At 44.9% G+C, this 26,451-nt stretch overlaps 1 protein-coding gene across 1 annotated transcript in view; it reads right to left on the minus strand.

Annotated features, from left to right (window-relative positions):
* The window catches only part of STAB2 (stabilin 2), a 473,152-nt gene that overhangs the window by 190,966 nt on the left and 255,735 nt on the right, over positions 1–26,451 (minus strand). Inside the window, 2 exon segments of the mRNA XM_029599680.1 lie at positions 14,552–14,625; positions 17,610–17,735. Coding sequence (XP_029455540.1) covers positions 14,552–14,625; positions 17,610–17,735 — 200 coding nt within the window.

A 26,451-nucleotide genomic window follows, 5' to 3' on the forward strand; every position in this document is an offset into this window, starting at 1 on the left:
GTGCACAAAATGTGCATCCAGAAAAAAGGACGTCCAATCTGGACACATAGAATGTTCGTCTAAAAGAATCGTTCAGACACACACATGTGCCCAAAAAGAAATGAGGAGGTGGATGCACAATGAGACACACAGATGCATGCCGACGACACACATTAAAAAAGGCACAAACTAACCGTCATGGCCTACCACATGCCAAAAGGAGAAACCTGACAGCGGGGCCTAGCCAAAAGGCTGCTCAACCCACTGTGCTTGAACTGCCTCTACACCTCACAGAACTCCCCAGAAACGTGAGCGGAAAAGTTGAATGCTGGTAGGAAAACATCTCACTAACGAGTTCCTCTTCTTCTTTCTCCTTCTCTCTTTGCTTTCTTTTTTTTTTTTTAAGAAAGTAATAACTTTTACCTGAGCTCATCCCTCCCTGGCTGAGAGCAAGAACGGATCATGGCTATGGGGGGAAAGGCCAAAAGCCTTCACCACCAAGCCTCTCTCGGCCTGCAACTGCTAATTTAAAATTTTTTAAGTCCACGCCATCCAAGACTACCAGACTGAAGGCTCCCTACTGAGGGAGGGACCGAATGGTATCACCCCAGGAGGCAAGCGGTGCTATATAAACGTTTCTTCTTCTTGATGTTTTCTTTTTCTTCCTTTTTTTTTTCTTTCACAGGCAATACCCAGTAGGGAAATGCAGCTGAGTGGCTTGTGGGTGTGAGGATCGCCTGGTAACATGCCTACCTGATGCGAAGATGGCGGACCTCACGCGTCACCTAGATAGGATTTTAGACAGTGCTGGGGAGGAGCCAGCTGTCGTAGTACATGTGAGCACCAACGACAGGAAAATGTGGGAGGGAAGTTCTGGAAGCCAAATTTAGGCTCTTAGGTAGAAAGCTGAAATCCAGAACCTCCAGGGTAGCATTCTCTGAAATGTCCCCTGTTCTACACGCAGGTCCCCAGAGGCAGGGAGAGCTCCAGAGTCTCATTGCATGGATGAGATGATGGTGCAAGGAAGAGGGATTCAGTTTTGTAACCTTTTGGGGAAGGGGGAGTCTTTTCCAAAGAGACTCCACCTTAACCAGGGTGGAACCAGGCTGCTGGTGCTAACCTTTAAAAAGGAGATAAGGCAGCTTTTAAACTAAATCAAAAGGGAAAGCTGACAGTCATTCTCAGCACTGCATGGTTCGGAGGGAGGTATCTTCAAAGGATACTAATGAAGCATTAGAGTTAGGGCATCTGAACAGAGAGGTTCCAATAAGAAAAGTAGTCTAAGTATCTATAATTAAAAATTCACCTGAGCTAAAAGATTCCAGTTTATCCCTATCAACTGAAAAGAAGAATATTAATACTAACAAAAAACACACTTTGAAATGTTTGTATGCTAATGCCAGAAGTCTAAGAAGTAAGATGGAAGAATTTGAGTGTTAAGCAGTGAATGATGACATATCCTTAACTGGCATCTCAGATACATGATGGAAAGAGGATAACCAATGGGATAGTGCTATACTAGGGTACAAATTATATCGCAATGACAGAGAGGAGCATCTTGGTGGGTTTTCATACAGTCCGACAGGATAAAGATCCTGCATGAGATTAAATGCACAATCGAATCTTTATGGGAAGAAATCCCTTGCATGTTAGGGAAGAGTATACTGATAGGAGTATAATACCTTCCATCTGGCCAAGATGGTGAGATGGACAGTGAAATGCTAAGAAAAATTAGGGAAGCTAACCAAATTGGTAGTGCAGTAATAATGGGAGATTTCAATTACCTCAATATTGACTGGGTAAGTAAAACATCAGAACATGCTAGAGAGATAAAGTTCCTGGATGGAATAAATGACAGTTTTATAGAGCAATTGGGTCAGGAACCGATAAGAGAGGGAGCAATTTTAGATCTAATTCTCAGTGGAGTGCAGGATTTGGTGAGAGAGGCAACAGTGGTGGGGCCGCTTGGCAATAGTGATCATAATATGATCAAATTTGAATTAATGACTGGAAGGGGGAGAATAAGTAAATCCATGGCTGTAGCACTAAACTTTCAAAAGGGAAACATTGATAAAATGAGAAAAATAGTAAAAAATAATTGAAAGGTGCATCTATAAAGGTAAAAAGTATGCAACAGATGAGGACATTGTTAAAAAAATACCATCCTAGAAACACAGTCCAGATGTATTCCAAGCATTAAGAAAGGTGGAAGGAAGGTCAAGCAATTGCCAGCATGGCTAAAATATAAGGTGAAAGAGGCTATGTTAGCCAAAAGATCTTCATTCAAAAATTGGAAGAAGGATCCATCAGAAGAAAATAGGATTAAGCGTAAGCATTTGCAAGTTAAATGTAAGACATTGATAAGACAGGCTAAGAGAGAATTTGAAAAGAAGTTGGCCATAGAGGCAAAAACTAACAATAATACTTTAAAAAATATATCTGAAGCAGAAAGCCTGCAAGGGAATTGGTTGTATCGTTAGATGATTGAGGGGTTAAAGAAGCAATTAGGGAAGATAAGGCCATAGCGGAAAGATTAAACAATTTATTTGTTTTGGTGTTTACTGAATAGGATGTTGGGAAGATACTCGTTCCGGAGATGGTTTTCAAGGGTGATGATTCAGATGAAGTGAACCAAATTACGGTGAACCTGGAAGATGTGGGAGGCCAGATTGACAAACTAAAGAGTCATAAATCACCTGGACCGGATGGCATAGACCCCAGGGTTCTGAGAGAACTAAAAAGTGAAATTTCAGACCTATTTCAGTTAATTTGTAACCTATCATTAAAATCGCCCATTATACCTGAAGTTTGGAAAATGGCCAATGTAACCCTGATATTTAAAAAGGGCTCCAGACATGACTCCTTGCTGCGAGATTATATACCCCAGGAAGGACAAACCAGACTTTTCAAAAAGGCACTTGTCCAACTTTGTGAAGAGATGATTCTCACAAAGACACTGAAGGACCGTGTGCACATTTGCATGGTGCGTAGTAAGATCCTTAGAAAAAACAAGGATATCGTCAAGGTATGCTACGACCTTGAAGTACAAGAGGTCTCTGAATTTTTCCAGATATCTTCAGGGCAGATACTCACCAAGTTGTAGGCTCCATGTAGATCCAATTTAGTAAAGATGGAGGCTTCTTATAAACGGTCGAACAGTTCAGAGATCAAGGGCAATGGATACTTGTCTTTACGCGTGATGGCATTCAAGCCACGGTAATCGATACACAGCCTTAAGGATCCATTTTTCTTCGTGACAAAGAATAATCCCTTTCCAGCGGGAGACGTTGATGGTCAAATGAACCCTTTAGCAAGGTTCTCTCGGATATACTCCGTCATAGCTTTAGTCTCTGGTAGTGACTGTTGCGACTGTCACTTCCCGACGGCTTCACTCCGCCTACCTTTCCTTTTTTGCAGCTCTTCCTGCTCTTCACGGATGCCTGGCTGCCGTGGCATCCGCCTGCCGTCTTCTCCGGCGTCCCTGGACCAGCTTGGGCACTGCCTCCCATCATGTTCTACAGGTACCTTAGGGAGCGCGTGCCACGCAGCCCTCATTCTTATTTCCTCATTAGTGCGTTGCTCAGGGGCATCCCCCTGTGATGACATCACGCTGCCCGGATATTTAAGCCTGTTGTTTATTGTTAGCCTCTGAGTTAGCAAGGGAATTAATACGGATGGGATTCGGTCTCTGTACCCAGCTATTCAGCCTCCAACTTCTATTTGAACTCTTTGCTGTTAACGAGGTACCCGCTCCTCGGGGTCCTCTCTGCTTTTTTCAGGTCACTATCAGGAATCGGTACTCGCTCCTCGAGGGCACATGTTCCCTGACTCGCTGCCTGTATCCATCTCCTCTTCTACTTGGAAGAATTCGCTACAGACACCATCTGTGAGTACTACTACCATCTACTCCTCAGAGCTGTTTCCCTAGAACCAGGTACTCGCTCCTCGAGGGCCTGCCTCCATTCCAGCGCCAGTGCCATCTTCTATGGAGAACTGCTGCATGAGTACTTGCCAACGAGTCTCTGTGCCCAGGGATCTGGTACTTGATCCTCGAGGGCCAGCTCTCCCTTTCTCGGGGCTTCTCCATACTGGGACTCTGTGAATATCTCAATGTACTCATTTTCTCAGTTCTTCTTCCAACAGCACTGCTACCGGAGAAGCTGCTGTTCCAGCGCCCTGAGGAATACTAGCCCAGCCGGGCTCCATCTTCTACTCACTACCGCCACCTCTGGTAGCTTCACAAACTGTCTAATAAAAGATATAATCTGTGTTTGTGTGTCCAGAACTGAGCCTGACCTGTGGCCCCTCACGGGACTTCCCCCCATGAGCGTGGTCAGCTGCCACAGTGTCCAAGGGTCCACCCAAACCCTACAAAACATAACACTGACCTGTGGCCCCTCTCAGAACTTCCCCCCATGGGCGTGGTCAGCTGCCACAGTGTCCAAGGGTCCACCCAAACCTCACTAATTATAACAGTGATAGAGGGTAGTTCCGCCCTCGAGGAGGCGTAGTTCCAGGCAAGAGCTCAATGGGACAATCAAACCTCTGAAGAGGTGGAAGAATGTCTGCCTTCTGCTTTGAGAAGACATCTTCAAAGTCTACATAAGGAGCTGGGATGCCAGAAGAGGAGGTAGCCAAGGGAACTGTAGGAAGCGGTACCACCTTTTTAAAGCAAGTCTGGTGGCAAGTTGGCCTCTACTCCATCAGCTGGAGCGACCCCCAGTCAAACTGGGAATGACGTTGGAGCCAAGGTAGTCCCAGGACTACCGGGTGAATCGATTTTTCCAGAACAAGGAGTTTGATTTCTTCAACATGGAGGGCGCCAGTGAGGAGATGAACTGGCTCTGTAGTCAAGGAGATTCAGCCAGGTAATGGCTCACCATAAATCGATGCAATACACAAGGAAGTTTCCAAGGGATGGGTATCAATACCCAATAGCTGAACTAGATCCTTGAGAAAAAATTTCCTCCTGCACCGGAATCAACCAGAGCAAGGATTGGGAAGGGCCGGGAGTCCCAGGTCAGTGTGGTAGCACCCAAGTTCAGGACGCCTACTGCACTTAGACCAGGTAGTTTCCCGGATGGACTGGGCAGGTCTAAAAACAGTGGCCTGGTGCTCCACAATACAGACACAGGCCTGATGAGTGTCTCCAGTGGAGACACTCTTCTGGGGACAGCCGCCCACGGTCCAACTGCATGGGTTCTTCCTCTTTGACCACAAGAGGGACCCCACTGGTGGCAGGGCTGGTGGTCGGTGGTGAGTAGGAGCGTACCCGAGTGGACCTTCTGGGCATCTGATTCTCCCGATGGCGCTCTTGGAGACGATGATCAATTTGGCCAGTCAGATCGATAAGATCCGTAAGTGAGGGAGGGAGCTCATGAGCTGCCAATTCGTCCTTCAGCTGAGGAGATAGTCCATCCAGGTAGATAGCTCGTAAGCAGTCTTCCTGCCAAGAGAGCTCGGTGGCTAAGGTCTGAAATTCAATCATATAGTCAAACAGGCTCCTTTGGCCCTGTCGAAGGTGAAGCAGATTAGCACTTGCCACAGCATGCTGCCCAGGGATGTCAAAGGTTGGGCAAAATATGGCCACAAAGTGAGATAGTTCTTGCAGGAGCAAATCCGAGTGCTCCCATAAGGGCGAGGCCTAGGCCAACGCCTTCTCCTCCAGACGAGACAGGATAAAGGTGACCTTCGTGAGTTAATCTTGGAAGATGGAGGGCTGCAGAGCAAACTGCATGTAGCATTGGTTGATAAACCCTCTGCAGAGCTTGGAGTCAGCATTGAAATGAGGCGGAGCTGGTAGGGCCAGCAAGGCCCTGGAGGTAGAGGGAGATGGCTGTTGGTTGGAGGAACCCAGTGCTGGAACTGGATTACCGGATTGGGCATCAAGCTGGACGTGCAGACATTCAGTGGAGTAGGCCAGTGCCTCAAGGAATCATTGCTGTACCTTTGAAGCCAGGCCAGGAATAGCCTGGAGGGCACACGGCTCCACCGAGTCCATGGACTTTGCAACCTGTTGTGCAGGAGGTGGGCCCTTGGGCTGAGGTGGGGTTGACACTACCCGTAGGAGAGATCCTACGGATCCCCACCGTCGGCAGGCAGAGTGGGCTGACTGACAGAGGCCAGCTGGAGCTTCACCAATACCAGCCCTCGTTCCCCGCGGGTTGAGCCTTTGGGTATTGGGGCCGGCTGGAGTTTTGGCAGGCGGCAATCAAGGAGCGGTGGCAAGGCAACCTGAAGTCAAGTTCAGGAGAGAAGCAAAAGCATAGGCAGGCGAAGCAGAGATCTGGACTAGGAGATAATCCGTAGCGTGGTCAGGCGAAGCAGAGGTCTGGACTAGGAGATGATCAGTAATGTGGTCAGGCAAAGCAGAGGTCTGGACTAGGAGATGATCTGTAGCTTGGTCAGGCAGAGCAGAGGTCTGGACTAGGAGAAGATCAATAGCGTAGTCAGGCAAAGCAGTGGTTGGGTCCAGGAGAAGATCAATAGCGTAGTCAGGCAAAGCAGTGGTCGGGTCCAGGAGAAGATCAGTCCATAAGGAAAGCTGGGTAGCAAGAACACAGGAATGAAGAAGGCAAACCAGGAACAGGAACTCGACAGGAACAGGAACACGAAGGAATCACCAGGAGGCAACGAAGTACACAACCAGCATGGAGACCTGTTGCAAAGGCAACTAACAGGAGCTGAGCTCGGCCTTATACACCGGAGCTTCAGTGACGTTTTCATCCAGGGCCATGGCCAAGTTCCCACCGCAGGCCCTATAAAAGAGTCAGTAATGCGCGCACATGTAACTAGGGAGGGGCGCGATGCTGGACGGCAGAGGCTTTCCGCGGGCCATGCAAAGAGGTCACCACGGAACACAGGAGTTCATCGTAGCATCAGGAGCACTGGGGGTGGCTCGAGGACGGAGCTGGCGGCCTACCGCCGCAAGGAAAGTGGAGCCAGATGCTGGATAAGGCAACAAAGGGTAAGAGGGCCTGGCTGCGGGCCTGCCACAGCTGGCACACGCAACAATATCAAGCAGTCCTCTAGTTTCTTTTGCACAAAAATTGTGATAGAGGCTTCATTTAAAATTTTGGATTTACTTCTCATCGTTGAATTAACAGGTTTTAAATTTCCCTTTTTTACAGTGATCACTGATCCAGGAGTATGGGAATTGTCAGATTAAGCATTCCAGCTCATATGCAACACCTTACACTTGTCTACATTAAATTTCATCTGCCATTTGGAAGCCCAATCTTCCAGTCTCACAAGGTCCTCCTGCAATTTACCACAATCCGCTTGTGATTTAACTACTCTGAATAATTTTGTATCATCTGCAAATCTGATAATCACACTCATCGTATTCCTTTCCAGATCATTTATAAATATATTGAAAAGCTCAGGTCCAAGTACAGATTCATGAGGCACTCCACTGTTTACCCTTTTCCATTGAGAAAATTGACCATTTAATCCTACTCTCTGTTTCCTGTCTTTTTATTTATCTATTTATTTATTTATTTAACATGTTTTGTATACCGTCATTCGGTTTTGCCATCACAACGGTTTACAGTAAAAATATGAGGACAAAGTAACATTAGGGTTTTAACAGAGAGTATCATAGTTGAAAAAGTTAGGTAACATTGGTGGAAGTAATGCAGGGTTAGTTATTATTAGGGATGTGAATCGTTTTTTGACGATTTAAAATATCGTCCGATATATTTTCGTCAAAAATCGTTAGAGGCGCGATACAATAGGAATTCCCCCGATTTATCGTCAAAAATCGTAAATCAAGGGAGGGGGGAGGGGAAGGGGGAGGGCGGGAAAACCGGCACACTAAAACAACCCTAAAACCCACCCCGACCCTTTAAAATAAATCCCCCACCCTCCCGAACCCCCCAAAATGTTTTAAATTACCTAGGGTCCAGTGGGGGGGTCCCGGTGTGATCTTCCACTCTCGGGCCACGGCTGCGTTAATAGAAATTAATTGGTTCCTGTCCCCCGACGTCACGAGCGCAGGAGATCGCTCCCGGACCCCCGCTGGACCCCCAGGGACTTTTGGCCAGCTTGGGGGGGCCTCCTGACCCCCACAAGACTTGCCAAAAGTCCAGCGGCGGTCCGGGAGCGTCCTCCTGCACTCGGGCTGTATTGCAAAATGGCGCCGGCCATATGGCCGTATTGCCGTATTGCAAAATGGCGCCAGCCGTATGGCATTATGGCCAGCGCCATTTTGCAATACGGCAATATGGCCAGAGTGCAGGAGGTCGCTCCTGGACCCCCGCTGGACTTTTGGCAAGTCTTGTGGGGGTCAGGAGGCCCCCCCAAGCTGGCCAAAAGTCCCTGAGGGTCCAGCGGGGTCCAGGAGCGATCTCCTGCGCTCGTGACGTCGGGGGACAGGAACCATTTCTATTAACGCAGCCGTGGCCCGAGAGTGGAAGATCACACTGGGACCCCCCCACTGGACCCCAGGTAATTTAAAACATTTGGGGGGGGGGGGGTTCAGGAGGGTGGGGGATTTATTTTAAAGGGTCGGGGTGGGTTTTAGGGTTGTTTTAGTGTGCCGGTTTTCCCGCCCTCCCCCGATTTACAATTTAAACGATTTTAAAAAAACAAAACCGCGACGATCAGATTCCCTCCCCCCCCCCCAGCCAAAATCGATCGTTAAGACGATCAATCACAAGATTCACATCTCTAGTTATTATATATAGGAAAATGTTCTTGAATGACTATTGCAGGTTTCTTGGTTGTGTTGAGATTTCATGGGTGGACAGGGTGGTATCTCTATTTTCTTGGTGTTGTCTGGTTGGGAGTCTGTTGGTGTTAATGATTAAGTGCATCTGAGAAGGCTCTGGTAAATAGCCAGGTTTTTAAGTCTTTTTTTAAGTTTTTGGTGTAAAATAGAATTCTTAGATTGTGGGGTAAAGAGTTCCATAGGGAGGGGCTGGTGATGGATATAGCTCTCTCTCGGGTTGATGATAGATACATGGTTTTTGCATGAGGAATTTTGAGGAGGCCTTTATTCATTGAGCGAAGGTTCCGCTTTGGAGCATGTAATTCAATGTGTTTGGTTAGCCAGTAGTTTTGCTGTCCTGTGATTATTTTGTGGAGGATTGATAAAACTTTGTAGTCTATCCTGTATTTTATTGGGAGCCAGTGTAAGGAGTTGAGAGTTTTAACCAGTTTGTAGTCCATGAAAGGACATCGCCTCCTATCCTATGACTTTTTAGTTTTCTTAGAAGCCTCTCATGAGGGACTTTGTCAAATGCCTTCTGAAAATCCAAATACACTACTTCTAATGGTTCACCTTTATCCACATGTTTATTAACCCCTTCAAAAAAGATGAAGCAGATTTGTGAGGCAAGACTTCCCTTGGGTAAATCCATGTCGACTGTGTTCCATTAAACCATGTCTTTCTATATGCTTTGTGATTTTGATCTTTAGAATAGTTTCCACTATTTTTCCTGGCACTGAAGTCAGGCTCACTGGTCTATAGTTTCCCGGATTGCCCCTGGAGCCCTTTTTAAATATTGGGGTTACATTGGCCACCCTCCAGTCTTCAGGTATAAATGGTTGATTTTAATGATAGGTTACAAATTTTAACGAATAGATCTGAAATTTCATTTTTGAGTTCCTTTAGAACCCAGGGATGCATACCATCCGATCCAGGCAATTTGCTACTCTTTAGTTTGTCAATCTGGTCTACTACATCTTCCAACTTCACAGTGATTTGGTTCAGTTCTTCTGACTCATCACCCTTGAAAACCATCTCCAGAACTAGTATCTCCGCAACATCCTCATTAGTAAACACAGAGCAAAGAATTAATTTAGTCTTTCTGCAATGGCCTTATCTTCCCTAAGAGCCCCTTTAACCCCTCGGTCATGGTCCAAGAGGCTCCCTCACAGGTTTCTTGGTTCGGATATATTTTTTAAAGTTTTTATTATGAGTTTTTGCCTCTATGGCCAACTTCACTTCAAATTCTCTCTTCGCCTGTCTTATCAATGTTTTACACTTAACTTGACAATGCTTATGCTTTCCCCCATTTTCTTCAGATGGATCCTTCTTCCAATTTTTGAAGGATGGTTTTTTTTGGCTAAAATAGTCTCTTTCACCTCACCTTTTAACCATGCCAGTAACCATTTTGACTTCCTTCCACCTTTCTTAATGCATGGAATACATCTGAACTGTGCATCTAAGATTGCATTTTTAAATAATATCCATGTCTGTTGAACACTTTTAACCTTTGCAGCTGCACCTTTGAGTTTTTTTCTATTTTCCTCATTTTATCAAAGTTTCCCTTTCGAAAATGTAGTGTTAGAGCTGTAGATTTACTTATTGTCCCTCTTCCAGTTATTAGTTCAAATTTGATCATGTTATGATCACTATTGCCAAGGGGCCCCACCACAATTACCTCTCTCACCAAGTCCTGCGTTCCACTAAAAATTAAATCTAAAATAGCTCCCTCTCTTGTTGGTTCCTGAACCAAATGCTCCATGAAGCAGTCGTTTCCCCTGATTTTACATTTACCCAGTCAATATTGGGGTAATTGAAATCTAACTTAAACAAAGGGAGTCAACGCATAACCACAACAACCAAAGTCGAATCAAAACAATGTGGAACCCAGCAAATATTTTAAATAATAGCCTAAGAAGGTGGAAGACCGGTTGGTGTCTTTTATTTATAAGTCACACAACGTCAGGCTTGCTGACACCTTCTTAAGCTATTATTTAAAATATTTGCTGGGTTCCACATTGTTTTGATTCAGTAATTGAAATCTCCCATTATTACTGCACTGCCAAATTGGTTAGCTTCCCTGATTTCTCTTAGCATTTCATCATCTGTCTGATCATTTTGTACAGGTGGATGGTAGTATACTCCTATCACTATACTCTTACCCAACACACAAGGGATTTCTACCCATATAGATTCTACTGAGCATTTAGACTCTTGTATGATCTTTATCCTGTTGGACTCTATACCGTCCCGGACATAAAGTACCACACCCTCACCAAGTTGATCCTCTCTATCATTGCAATATAATTTGTACCCTGATATAGCACTCTCCCACTGGTTATCCGCCTTCCACCAGGTCTCTGAGATGCCAGTTATGTCAATCTCATAATTTACTGCTAAACACTCTAACTCTCCCATCTTACTTCTTAGACTTCTGGCATACAGCATTTCAAAGTGTGTTTTTTGTTTGTATTAACAACCTGCTTTTCAGTTGATAGGGATAATTTGGAAATCTTTAGCTCAGGTGATTTTTTACATATAGGCACATGGACTATGTTTGCTTTTATTGAAACCTCTCTATTGGGATGCCCTAACTCTCCTTTTTTATTAGTATCCTTCAAGGATACAGTCCTCCGAACCATGCACTGCTGTGCTGAGTGACTGTTGGCTTTCCCCCTTGTTCTAGTTTAAAAGCTGCTCTATCTCCTTTTTAAATGTTAGCGCCAGCAGTCTGGTTCCACTCTGATTAAGGTGGAGCCCATCTTTTGAAAAAGTCTCCCCCTTCCCCAAAATGTTCCCCAGTTCCTTACAGAACTGAACCCCTCTTCCCTGCACCATCGTCTCATCCATGCATTGAGACTCTGGAGCTCTGCCTGCCTCTGGGGACCTGCACATGGAACAGGAAGCATTTCAGAGAATGCCACTCTGGAGGTTCTGGATTTCAGCTTTCTATCTAAAATCCTAAATTTGGCTTCCAGAACTTCTCTCCCACATTTTCCTATGTTGTTTGTGCCCACATTCTTTTTTCCTTCAGTATCTCCTCCATAATTTTATGTCCTATTTACCCTGCCTTCCCCCCTTGCCCTGCCTCTTCCCCCCTCCCTGTATCCTCAGTTTTGCTCCTTGACCCCCTGACCCAAGCATAGGTTCACATAACCTAGCTTCCTGTTTGCAACCAGTCTATTACCATTAGATATAATATTATGTAACCGGTTTTCTCATCACTCTCTCATTAGGTTTCCATTCGTCTATCCCCTACCAGCGCTTCACTTAGGGAGTCCTTTGCATTCTCTCCAGCCCTCCCCCCCCCCCCCCCAGACTCCCTATCCCTCACGGGAATACATCCCCCCCCCTTTTTCAAATATATGTTATTTATATGCTATGTTTTTAGGCTGTATTGAAGTTGCTCCTTACTCTATGGTTGTTAATGTTAATGTTACTGGTATCCAAATGTTCCTTGTATTGCTCCCACTCGACTGTTCTTTTATACTGTAAACTGGTGTGATCTGTATTCTGTACAGGAATGTCGGTATATAAAAATTTAAAATAAATAAATAAATAAATGTACCACGACAGCCGGCTCCTCCCCAGCACTGTCTATAATCCTATCTAAGTGACGCGTGAGGTCTGCCATCTTCACACCAGGCAAGCAAGTTACCAGACAGTCCTCATGTCCACCAGCCACCCAGCTATCTACATTTCTAATATCAAATCATCAACTATGATGGCCGGCCTAACCCTTCCCTCCTAGGCAGTAGCCTTGGGAGACTTGTCCTCAGTGTGAGAGGACAATATGTTACCTGGAGAGCAGGTCCTTGCTACAGGATCACTTCGTGCTACATCAGTGTAATGTTCTCCAACTGGGAAACCTTTCTGATCCAGGGCAGCACTGGGGCTGCTAGACTGGATTTGGGACTTGGCTACTATGTCCCTGAAGGTCTCATCAATATACCTCTCTGTCTACCTCAGCAACTCCAAGTCTGCCACTCTAGCCTCCAGAGATCAGACACATTCCCTGAGAGCCAGGGCGGGTAAAAAATCATACGTGTGACACTCAATGCAAAAGACTGGAAAGCCCCCCTCTTGCTGCTGGACTGCTGCCTTCATCTTAATTTTGTTAAGTTCCTAGTTAAGTTTAGGATACTAAGGGGTAGATTTTATAAATGTACGCGCAGGCGTACTTTTGTTCGTGCACCAGGCATGAACAAAAGTACGCTGGATTTTATAAGATACGCGCGTAGCCGTGCGTATCTTCTAAAATCCGGGGTTGGCGCGCACAAGGTGGTGCACATTTGTGCAACCTGCGCGCGCCAAGCCCAGTGCGCGCTGCCTGTTCCCTCCGAGGCCGCTCGGAAATCGGAGCAGCCTCGGAGGGAACTTTCCTTCCGCCTCCCCTCACTTCCGCCTCCCCTCACTTTCCCTCCCTTCCCCTACCTAACCCACCCCCCGGCCCTATCTAAACCCCCCCCCCCCCCACCTTTGTTGGCAGATTTACGCCTGCGGAAAGCAGGCGTAAATCTGCATGGGCTGCTGGTGTGCCATCACCCGACCCGGGGGCTGGTCAGGAGGCCTCGACCACGCCCCCGGGCTGGCGCCACGCCCCCGAAACGCCCCCGAAACCCTGCGTCACTCACGTCACACCCCCTGACACGCCCCTCCATGCAAGCCCCAGGACTTACGTGCGTCTCGGGGCTTGTGCGCGCCGCCGAGCCTATGCAAAATAGGCTCGGCACACGCAGGGGGGGTATGGGGTAGGTTTTCGGGGGGTACGCGTGTACCCCTTTGAAAATCTACCTCTAAGGGAGTTGGAATTAGAGTACTTTAAATTTACAGGTGTATTTACTAATCAATCTGCTAGTTAAGTTTAGGATACTAAGAGAGTTGGAATTAGAGTACTTTAAATTTACAGGTGTATTTACTAATTAATCTGCTAGTGTCATAGAAGGGGATGATTAAACTCTCAATAAGGGGTGGTGCAATAGTATGATTTAGATAAGACCTGATTGATTTTTAATGAGAAAGTGTCTCCTGCCTAAAAATCAAGGGTTGAGTGGGTGGAAAGACAGACACTAGAATTAACTACCTCTGGCTTGCTTATTATCTCAGACACTTACAAACTCTAAAGAAAATATCCCACTATTTCATTTTTCTCCAAACTTTTTTTAATTCCAAAGATTTCCCAAAGCTAGACTTACCAAACCTCTTTAACCACCATTAAATTGATCTTCACTCAAACATTTGAAGGGTTTGAGATTCACGCGCTTAATGGCACGTGCTTCCGATCCTCTTCACTGTGACCTCAGGAGTCATCTCCTGGGGGATGCTGGGAGTAGTATGCCGATGAGCCTTCCAGTTCTCTTCTACTCTATCCCTTATCACTTCTAGAACCCATTGGTCTAACATGATGTTGACCTACCTCTGATAAAAAAAAGAGGTAAGTGACCTCCTATCTACTGCTCTAGGAGGTGGGTCGGCACACCTTCATTGAGGGGGTTGGGAGGCACCACCAGTCAAGTCTGCACCCCAGTAGGGAGCAGCACATCCACCATTTGCTGGAGATGGAGATTACTGGCGAGCTGATGTTAGTGCAGAGGCATTTATTCCGTGACGTCAGCTTTGCTCTGTCTCCATCTGCTGGAAGAGGTGCATAACCCACTGATCGTTGATTAATCCTTCTGAATGCTGAGAAATAATACATTTCTCTCTCTGGCTCACATAAATTTAAATACTATCAAGCACTCCTTTCTATCCCTTATATGTATCTGTGTGGTGTTGCATATGTCTAGTAGTAGTCGTAGCAGTATGTGCTTGACAGTTCCCCTAATTATTAATGATATTTGGTAAGCGCATTGTCTCACATACCTTGTTGGCTCCTGTTTGAGTGCATTCTGCATTTATGTCACATCCACCATTATTCTCCAAGCAGGGGTTGATTTCTATGAAAAAAAAAAAAGTGCAATGGGATTGCAGAAATGACATTTAATAAAAACACAGGGTTTCCCTGTGTCATTAATACATAAGTAGGGTAACATCCAGAGACATTGTTATGGATAAAACTGTGCTTTTCCCACCAAAATGGCCTTTTACAAAATTACCTGTCTGATATGGGGGAAACTTAGTTGTGTACAGCTTGTATGTGCGTGAATTTATGCGCAGCAGGGGTAAGTGTATCTGGGGATGAGAATGGGTTTGTACTTCCTCACACGCTTTTGCATTTTCAAAAGTGTGCACATAAATTTCCCTGAAAAAAACACTGTGCACAATTAGCAGGTGTAAAGGTGTGCAAGGAGTTTTGGCAGGATAATTTTCAAAGGGAATGTATGTGTGTACCTTCTTTTTGAAAACTGCTGTAAAAAGTCTGAGGGCCATTGCTTTAAAATCTATGGACTGTTACAAATGTACCCGCCGCCCTCCTAATGTAAAAGTTAAAAACGGACAGGCCATAGGCTGAACTGGCTATGGTGGGGGAGGGGAGGAGGGGGAGCAATTTGGAACTGGCTCATGCAGTCATACTGCATTGACACTTTTATTACATGTACTCCAGGATAATTTTCCCCCAAAAAATTAAGCATGAAGGTTCTCTATGCAAGCCAGTAAGTGTGAGGTACATGTGTTACAAACACTCGTGTACATTTGGAAATTGAATTGCTATCGTAATGCCAATTTTTAAAAAGGGTTCTGGGGTGATCCAGGAAGCTATAGGCCAGTGAGCCTCATGTCTGTGCTGGGCAAACAGTAGAAACTATCATAAGGAACAAAATTACTGAACAAATAGATAAGTCATAATTTAATGGGACAAAGCCAACGTGGATTTAACCAATCTGCTACAATTTTTTGAAGATGTGAATAAACATGTGGATAAAGATGAGCCAGTTGATACAGTGTATCCGGATTTTCACAAAAGTTAAATAGTAAACTTTCCCAGCAGAGAAATGTGAATAGTGGAATGCCCAGGGATATATTCTGGGACCACTGCTTTTTAACATATTTATAAATGACCTGGAAATTGGAACAACAAGTGAGGTGATCAGATTTACAGATGACACAAAATAATTCAAAACTGTTAAATCACAAGAGGATTCTGAGAAATTGTAAGAGGACTTTGCAAAACTGGGAGACTGGGCATGCAAATGGCAAAGGAAATTTAATCTGGACAAGTACAAAGTAATGCGCTAAGGGAAGAGTAACTCAAATTATAGCTACACAATGCAAGGTTCCACATTAGCAGTCACCATTCAGGAAAAGGATCTAGACGTCATCGTAGATAAGACGTTGAAATCCTCTGCTTAGTGTGCAGCAGCGGCCAAGAAAGCAAATAGAATGGTAGGGATTATTAGGAAAGGAATGGAGAATAAAACAGAGAATATCAAAATGCCTCTTTATCGCTCCATGGTGTGATACAGAGGCACCATGAGGTGATACATACACATTATGGGCCGGATTTTAAAAGCTATATGCGCGTAAATCGGGTTACGCACGCCAGGTCTGTTTTATAAAGGCCCAGCGACGCGTGTAAAGCCCGGGACGCGTCTAAGTCCCGGGGTTTTACAAAAGGGGCGGCCTGGGGGCCGGGCAGGGGTGGGGCCAAAGGCCTCCGGCACAGTAACCATTTCCCGCTGTGTTGAAGGAGCGTGTGCCGGCAGTAAGAGGTCGGGGGGGGGGGGGGGTGTTAGAGTAGGGCTAGGGGGGAAAGGTTGGAGGAAGGGGTGGGAAGGTTAGAATAGGGGGAAGTGATCGGGGGAAGGCCACAGGCATCGGCGCACTCAAGATGCACTAGTGTGCTCCCCATTATGCGCGCCGACCCCAGATTTAATAACATGCGTGCATGTTATAAAATCGGGCGTGCATGTGTGCGCACCAGGTAGCGCGCGCACATGTACGCCCGTGCGTAGGTTTGAAAATTTACCCCTATGAGTATTGTGTGCAGTATTGGTCACCACATCTCAAAAAAGATATAGCAAAATTAGAAAAGGTACAGAGAAAAGCGACCAAAATGATAAAGGGGATGGAATGATTCCCCTATGAGGAAAGACTAAAGATGTTAGGGCTCTTCATCTTGGAGAACAGATGGATGAGGGGGGATATGATAGAGGTCTATAAAATAATGAGTGAAATGGGTAAACGTTGTTTACTCTTTCAAAAAGTACATAGATTAGGGGACATGCAATGAAGTCATTAAGTAGTATCTTTCAGACAAATAGGAGAAAATATTTTTTTTACTCAATGCATAATTTATCTCTGGAATTCATTGCCAGAGGACGTGGTGAAAGATGTTTGTGTAGCTGGGTTTAAAATTTTTTCAGTAAAATGCCCAGTGTTATCCTCCTATAATTGCATCTGTTGATCTTGATGTTCTTTTGTAGGGTACATTTGAGACTATCTTACTATTTTCACACACAGATCCTTCTAGAAAGCCTGTAACACGCAAAGAAGTGAAGGGGGAATGCCACAGATCCAACTGTTGTCTATGACATTGCAAAAGGAATTAAATTGGGTGGGGTAGGCAGGGCTTACAGCCCTTATCTGCCATCATAATCGGTTTCTGGGCTTCTAGTATTCACTTCTAGATTAGTTAGTCCAGAATTGAATGTGGAATATTTTCTGTTTGTTTTCAAATGCAGTTCTGTTATTACTCAAAAACAGGCAATTGAACATTAGTTTCAACTAGATTAATGTGAAACTTGCTTTCCAATCTAATGAGAACACAAGATACAGTGGGTCTAGGGGGAATGCATAGTCACTAAAGGTTTAGCAGGAAGGACCAATACATTGCTAGTAGTAACAGTGATGCAATGAAATTTCTTCATGGAAAACTGGCCTTATATTGTCTTGAGGCTCCTCTGTCCTGCACAGTAATTTTCAAATGTTTTGGGATACAAAAATTCTATAAACTTTTCTTTTTTTTAGTACTAAGACTTACCAAGGCACACTATGCCATCTCCTGTATAGTTAGCTTTGCAAGCACACATTCGATTTCCGGGGGTAGTCCTTTTACATTCTGCATTGACAGAGCATCCTCCATTGCTAGTCCCACATGCATCAATAGCTACAAATAAATAAACAAAATGGAAAATATACTTAAAGGACTGTTTTGTTTAAAGATGTCATTCATCTCTTCTCCTTATTGCAGGAGTGTCCAGTTCCAGTTCTCAAGCAACACAAACTGGCCTGGTTTTCAGGATGTACAAAATGAATATGCATGAGATAGATTTGCATGCCTTGCCTCCATGGCATGCAAATCTATCTCATGCATATTCACTGTGGAGATCCTGAATACCTGGCCTGTTTGTGACTCTCAAGGACCGGAGCTGGCCACCCCTGACTTACTGATTTCTTTACAACAGGAAGTCAGAGATAATCCAGCTCCTTGATCATAACGCATGGCTCTCTGTGTATTTTGGATAATGATCTGATAATAAGATCAACAAGTTTTGACTGAAAATTAGATCCGGGAAAATAATCCTCAATAGAGGATCTTGGACAGAAATAAAGGTTAACAAATAAAAACCAAAAAATATATAAGATGATACCCTTTTATTGGACCAACTCAATGCATTTCTTGACTAGCTTTTGAGAGTTAATACTCTCCTCTTCAGTTCAGGAATTTAAATGAGCAAAAGATGACATTACCTGGAAATATAATGTAGTGTGGTTGCAATAAGTGAATCATAAAAGGCATTCCAGTCATAGGGTGAAGGAAAAGAGTTGAGGGAGGTTTGATGGGTAATCAGAAGGTTACAGGCAACATAATTTTATGGTTCATAATGTGATAGGAAACCAGGGGCGTTAACTTTCATACTGACGCATAGGAGCATATGCACGCTTGCATACCGGCCCACTCTGAAGGATGCAGCCATATTATAACATATGCGTGTATATGCGCGTATGGTATAAAATAGGTTGTACCCGCATACATGTGTGTGCAAATGCCACCTCTACCGGGTAAGTGGCAGGATTTTAGTAGACACACATGCCGACGCAATTACCAGTTTACCCAATTCGTTCTCAGTTCGCCAGGTAAGGGATAGGACTTCCTAACCCCTCCAATTAAATAGCCTCCCTTTTATTTTTTTTTAGCACCAATCCTTAAAACCCTGCTGACTAGCCTAGAATTTTTTATTTTCGTACTCACACACCATCCATAGCAGTAGTAAAGTTACGTGACAGGGGACCCCAGCATGCACTTGTGTGCGCAAATACTTATGTGCACATGTCATGTTAAATTCCTGGAATGCCCATGTCCTGCACAGACCACGCCCACACTCTCCTCCTTTTTTGCAACTTATTTGTGCACATACTGGAAGATACATGTGTACTTGGGTGACTTTTAAAACCTGCACGGCGCATGCCGGCCGGACATACTTGCATATCTCCCAGTTTTGGCGTGCACCGGGATTTTAAAATTTACCTGTAAGTCTTCATTGAGTTCTTTTTTTTTCAGTCCCAAAGTAGCCAATCATTTTGACTTCAAAGCCTGGCGTGGCTGGATTGTTTTACATTTCCTTTGATTATCTTGATCACAAGGTAATTGATGCAGTGATCTGGTTCTGAAAAATGCTCCCCCTGAGGTGTTTGACCTTGTGTCAGTGTGAATTGATTCTTTCCTTTAATGCCTGGCCTGTCTCAACAATGTAGCCTCATTTTCACATTGAACAAGATACACCACATTAAAGGAGGAGCATGAGTAGGATCCCCTTATGTTGAATGATTTTCCCATGTGGGTGATTATGGGGTCCTGTATATGTGTTGGCATACTTTAGTTACATTTGAAGAGTATGTGTCAATTTCTTCTTTCTGAGATGTTAGAAGTTGTCTTCCCCCCCCCCCCTGCAGATAAGCCATGCTGTCTGGGTGTGCCCCCTGGTGGCCTGAAGCAGGAACTTCTTCTAGAACTTTAAACTTTGCTCCTGTATGCCTGTGCGGTGCCTTCCCGCGTGACTAATTGTCTCTCCTCAGTTTTTCGCTTTTCTGCACAGCAACGGTCACGGGTTCTTCTCTCTCTTGTCTCTCTGGCAATTGTTTTCTCTCTCTCTCTCTCACAATATCACTTTGGTGAACCTCAAACAGCACTTTTCAGTGCCCTGATGACTCCAAAAACTCCCTGATTTAAGTTTTGATAATGCTGCAAAATCATGTCCGTGAGAGACGGACATACCCATTGTTATTTATGTCTTGGGCCAGATCACAATCAGGCATCCTGCCAGGATTATGGCAGGGTGTCACCAAGGGCCCAGTGGCAGAGAGCCTTGAAAATCACCAGACTACGGAAATTGGAGGAGGGCCTATCTGGTTCCTTTGCCCTTACCCAGTACTCCACGTAGTCTTCACCAGGGCGAGAACCCAGCAGATCTGAGAAACAAAGTGGGCGTCCTCCTTGGAATTGAATTCTAGTAAGTCCACGAATCTCTGAAGGCCAAGGCGGCAGATATAAAACCTGGGCATTCCTGTAAGTTTTCCAATGCATTGAAGCACAGTCAAACAAGCGCCACTGCGTTAAATGTGTCACCTGACACATTTAGTGAGGACAAGCATTGGACTGAGCCTTCGAAGCTGACACAGGATTCCGACTGATGCAAATCGATCGATGAACTGCGTCGACCAACATGCCTACAATCAGCGACAAGTGCAACACAATCGGCATCGGACCATGCTTCGGGGGTACCGATGCATCTGACTCCGATGCATGCTTCGAAACCGATGAAGACTAAGCAAGCCTTGACACATTTGACACAAAAACACCATGTGTCGGAGAGTACTGCTAGGGGACAGTTACACCAGGCCAAATATCTGCCTAAGGTGTTCACTATCTCTGATTTGGAAGAATTTGGCGATTCAAATGTTGACACCCCTCACATTTCAAGGTGCTCCTCTTCATCGACTTCAGGCAAATTTCCCACTGAACCCACCCACAAGAAGTCATGGACCCAGGAATCTTCAGACCACCTTATAAAGCGGACTGAAAAGTCGACTTCCCTTAGAAGGGGTCAGGACAGCTCTCCACCAGCTAAAAAGAAAAAGACATCTGCAAATACCATCCAAGGGTTGCAAGCTGCAGCCTCTCAATCACTGTCCCATATTATGGGGATTCTTCAAACCTTCTTTGACAGGTTAGTATCCTCTCAGAATCCACCCCCCCAGCCCTCCAGCAGGGAGGTCAGAGCATTCCACTACCTCTTCCCTGCCTTGGAACTTTTGGCAAGTCTTGGGGGACCCTCCTGAACTCCACAAGACTTGCCAAAAGTCCAGCGGGGCTCCGGGAGCGACCTCCTGCACTCGGACCATTGGCTGCCAGTAATCAAAATGACGCTGATAGCCTTTGCCCTTACTATGTCACAGGGGCTACCGGTGCCATTGGTCAGCCCCTGTCACATGGTAGGAGCAATGGATGGTGCCGATGGCCATGTGACAGGGGCTGACCAATGGCACCGGTAGCCCCTGTGACATAGTAGGTCAAAGGCTATCGGCGAAATTTTGATAGAGGCAGGCCAGACAGCCCGATGGCACGGAGGGAGAAATCCCCTCGCGGGACCCTGCTGGACCACCAGGGATGTTAGTAAGTCTTGGGGAGGGATCAGGATGGGGGGGGGGGGTTTGTATTTAATGTATTATAATAAATTTTAAAGCTTGGGGTGGGTTTTTTTTAGCTTCGTTTTCCTATGTCATTTTTTGAGCCCGTTTCATTTTTCCCCATTTAATTTTTGTTCGTTTTTCCAAAAAAACTAACCAAGGAAAAACGAACTTTACCCCGAAGCGTCCGACTCAAAAAACGACCCGGTAGAAAAAAAAACGAAGCTCATCTCTACTAAACAGACACTAGCAAACTGGTTAACTCAATGCATCCACTTCTGCTATTCTACTAAATCCGAGCGTTTAACTTCCAGGATCAAAGCCCTTCGGTTGAGAGCTATGTCTGCTTCGATCTCCACTTTAGACAGGTGCCTATTCAGGATATTTGCATAGTGGCAACATAGCTACAAGAGGTACTCACTTTGTGGTTTCCTTTCTTTTTATTGCAGTAAATTTGCCATTACTGTAAGTGAACAAGCAATCTTCTTGCAAACTGAGTTGAAGCCCTTTTGTTTGAAGGATTCAGTCAGGATATTGAGGTGTTTGCCCCTGTATTTTGGATAAAGGCATATACGGTGACACATCCAGAGGAGAGAACCTTTTGGAACTAGACCGACCACTGCAGCATTGCCCTTAAGACCAGGATAATCAAAGGAAACTTTACAACAATCCAAGAAAGCGAGATGTTTGAAGTCAGTGATCGGACACTTTGGAACTGACAATAAAGGTCTCAATAGCAATCAAGATTTCCTATCACCTTATGAATCATAAAATTATACTGCCTGTCACATAAGAACATGCCATACTGGGTCAGACCAAGGGTCCATCGAGCCCAGCATCCTGTTTCCAACATTGGCCAATCCAGACCATGAGAACTTGGCAAGTATCCCAAAACTAAGTCTATTCCATGTTACCATTGCTAGTAATAGTAGTGGCTGCTATTAATTGAGTAGTCAACTCAATTATTAGCAGGTAATGGACTTCTCCTCCAAGAATTTATCCAATCCTTTTTTAAACACAGCTATACTAACTGCACTAACCACATGCATAAACTGTGGTTCCAAAGCAGTTCTGATTTATTTACAGGTTAGTCCACATCCATAGGTAGCACAGACGCTACACACTTGTTGCGGGGTAAGGCTGAAGTAAGGTTGACTCAACCTGCAAGGAGGAACCCTGCAGGTCCCCACTGATGACAGGCGAAGCTGGGTAATGCAGAGGCCCAACAGAAGCTTCCCCAATACCATAAGAACTTAAGAACATGTCATACTAGGTCAGACCAAGGGTCCATCAAGCCCAGCATCCTGTTTCCACAGTGGCCAATCCAGGCCATAAGAACCTGGCAAGTACCCAAAAACTAAGTCAACTTAATTAATAGCAGGTAATGGACTTCTCCTCCAAGAACTTATCCAATCCTTTTTTAAACACAGCTATACTAACTGCACTAACCACATCCTCTGGCAACAAATTCCAGAGTTTAATTGTGCATTGAGTGAAAAAGAACTTTCTCCGATTAGTTTTAAATGTGCCACATGCTAACTTCATGGAGTACCCCCTAGTCTTTCTATTATCTGAAAGAGTAAATAACCGATTCACATCTACCCATTCTAGACCTCTCATGATTTTAAACACCTCTATCATATCCCCCCTCAACCATCTCTTCTCCAAGCTGAAAAGTCCTAACCTCTTTAGTCTTTCCTCATAGAGGAGCTGTCCCATTTCCCTTATCATTCTGATCACCATCAAACCTCCCCTCACTCCTTCCTGCCACCCTTCTTCTTCACCCTATAACTGGAATGATGATTCAGTTATTGCAATCACACTATTTTATATTTCCTGGTAAATGTCATCTTTTGATCATTTGAATTCTGACCTGAAGAAGAGAGTATATATTAATGTAGTCCAATAAAAAAGGTATCATCTTATATCATCTTATATATATATATATTTTTTTTGTTTTGTTTGGTTAACCTTTATTTCTGTGCATTCAGGCAGACTAATACAGCAGCCAAACTACTTTATAGGCAGTGGTTCTCATCCCAGTCCTCAGGGCCACACCTAGCCAGTCAGGTTTTCAGCATATCCAAATGAATATGCATGAGAGAGGTATGCACTACCACCCTTGTATGCAGATCCATATCATGTATATTCATTGTGTTATCCTGAAAACCTGACTGGCTAGGTTTTGCTCCAAGGACTGGGTTGAGAATCACTGTTTTAGAGGATCTTGGATAACGATCAGAAAATCAGATCAAAGCAAAAAATAGCTAGAGGAATATAATCCTCACTACTACAAATACTGTAAATATAAAAAAAAAGATGAAGGTAAAGTTCCTAACCCAGGATTAATGCACATTTTATCTTAGATGAGATAAACATGTGGAGCACAGATGAACATTATTAACCCTTTTAAGTTCATTTCATTCCTAAAATGGAGGTACATTTTGCTTTTTCTTCAGAGCTAATATTGATTTGCTTTTAGTGCAGCGAACTTTAGGGAGAATGCTAAAGGATTTCAATGTACATGCTAAAGGCTTTCAGCATGCATGTGAAGTTGGCCCCTAATAACTAGCAATTTAATATTGGTAAAAATTTGCCCTAAATTGAGTGTGCACATGCTAAAAATGAGCATGCATGCAAAATATACAGCTGGGGGATAATAAGCAAATTTGTCCCTATTACCCTGACCACTAAATCCCCCACTAAATTTACTAAGCTTCTCAGGCTCTTTCCAAATTAGCACAGCAAGTTAATAGTTAGTGTGCTTAGCAGCCTATCAAAGTATAAAGTGCTACTAAGTGGCACCATTTGGAGATGTTTAGCAGTACTAGCAGGAGGTCAAGGACCTCTCTCCAGCTGACAAAGATTTTAGGTAGAGCGTGTTGATGAGTTGGGGCTTTTGGAGCAGCGGGCCTGGAAGCAGAGGGCTTCTTTAGGGGGACTTGTTGGCAGGGGGCTACCTTGATTGGGGATCTTGATCTGAGGGAGACCTTGTTTGCGGGATGCCTTGACTGGTGGAGGGGTTGCCTTCTTCAACAGACTGGGGTCTGAAGAGGGCCTTGGTATTTGCTGGAGAGGGAAGTAAGAGTTCTCACACTGGCCGTTGCAATCTGGGCTGGTTACTGCACAGGATTTAAATATGTAAATTGTGAAGCTATTAAAAGTGCCACACTCCCATTATCATGACCCTTTTAATGTGTGCATGTTCTACATACAATTAGCTTTATGACTAGATCACTAATCTAAATTTGAATACAGATGATAACATTTTTTAGTATGATCTTTAATGACTCAGCTTCTTAGTGTGAAGAAACTAAAACAACTCATTATAATGACTTTTAATATCCTATGTATGTGTAAGAATAGTGGACCCTTGTGCTGTTGCGTGGTTGACGCAGCCAAGTAGGCGAATGCACTAGGTCCATACCGACAGCTGGTGAAAGCAAGACAGGATCAGGAACGCTGAAGCAACATGCACTGCAGATAAGCGGAGGACCTATTGCTGAGGCAAGGCTTAGAGCGTGGCTGGGACTTATAGGAAAATTAGGACTTACCTGATAATTTTCATTCCTGTAGTACCAAGGATCAGTCCAGACTGCTGGGTTATGCCTCCCGTCCAGCAGATGGAGTCAGAGAGAAACTGAAAAGGCACCACTGATATACCCTGGTGCGCCCCCTGCGATCCTCCAGTATAATCCATAACAAAGCAGTATGAAATTAGAAAACAATGGCAAATTCTGTGACTAGCTCAATATAAAGATGAAACGTATATGAACATGTGGAAAAAACGAGGAAACCATGAAAACAAGCAAGTGCCCGTAAAAAACGGAACCCGAAAAACATGAAAAAACAACAGTTGCGGGACTCTACACTCTTCACTGAAATGGGCGGGCGTCTGGACTGATCCTTGGTACTACAGGAATGAAAATTATCAGGTAAGTCCTAATTTTCCTTTCCCTGTACGTACCAGGATCAGTCCAAACTGCTGGGAAGTACCCAAGCTGCCCTAAACGGGGTGGGACCCTGACAGTCCCGCACGAAGCACACCACTGCCGAATGAGTCCACCGTCGGAGCGCGCACGTCCAAACGGTAATGTCTCGCAAAGGTGTGCAATGTCTTCCAAGTAGCCGCTCGGCAAATTTCCTGCGAGGAAATAAACCCACTCTCTGCCCACGACGCCGCCTGGGAGCGCAGAGAATGAGCCTTAAGACCCTCCGGAACGGTGCGACCTTGGGAAATGTAAGTAGACACAATCGCCTCTTTCAACCAGCGTGCGATCGTAGTTTTTGAAGCTTTATTTCCCTTCTTTGGACCACCCCACAAGACAAACAGATGATCAGACAACCGAAAGGGGTTGGTAACGTCCAGGTACCGCAAGAGCGTCCTTCGAACATCCAACTTGCGAAGTTCCGGTTGCCGCGACGCCTCAGCCCCGTCCACCGCAAATGCCGGTAGGTCCACCGTCTGGTTGACGTGAAAGGCGGAAACTACCTTAGGCAAAAACGAAGGAACGGTACGTAGAGAAACCCCCGAATTAGAAATACGGAGAAAAGGTTCCCTACAAGACAACGCCTGAAGTTCCGAGATTCGGCGAGCTGAACAAATAGCGACGAGAAAAACAGTTTTGAGAGTGAGATCCTTGAGAGTAGCCCTTCGTAGAGGCTCAAACGGAGAAGTACAAAGACCCCGGAGACCCAAATTTAAACTCCAAGAAGGACAGATAGGTCGCACCGGGGGTCGCAAATGTTTAACTCCCTTTAAAAATCGTGCAACGTCCGGATGCATGGCAATGGAAACTCCGTCAAGTTTACAGCGGTAACAGCCTAAGGCCGCTACCTGCACACGCAGAGAATTATAGGATAAACCCTTCTTTAGACCCTCTTGCAAAAAAGTCAGAATATGAGACACCGTAGCCTTCCGCGACGGCACTTCCAGACCCTGACACCAGGAGTCAAAAACCTTCCATATCCTGACATAAGCAACCGAGGTAGAGGGCTTACGAGCCTGCAGAAGAGTAGTAATGACCGACTCGGAATATCCTTTCCTTCTCAATTGCCGCCTCTCATAAGCCAAGTCGCTAGACAAAAGCGATCGGCCTGGTCGAAAAATACTGGACCCTGCCGAAGGAGTCGAGGCAGATGACCGAGCTGCAAGGGGCCGTCCACCGTTAGATTGATGAGGTCGGCGAACCACG

Source organism: Rhinatrema bivittatum, chromosome 4, assembly GCF_901001135.1.
Source record: "Rhinatrema bivittatum chromosome 4, aRhiBiv1.1, whole genome shotgun sequence".
Lineage (NCBI taxonomy): Eukaryota > Metazoa > Chordata > Amphibia > Gymnophiona > Rhinatrematidae > Rhinatrema > Rhinatrema bivittatum.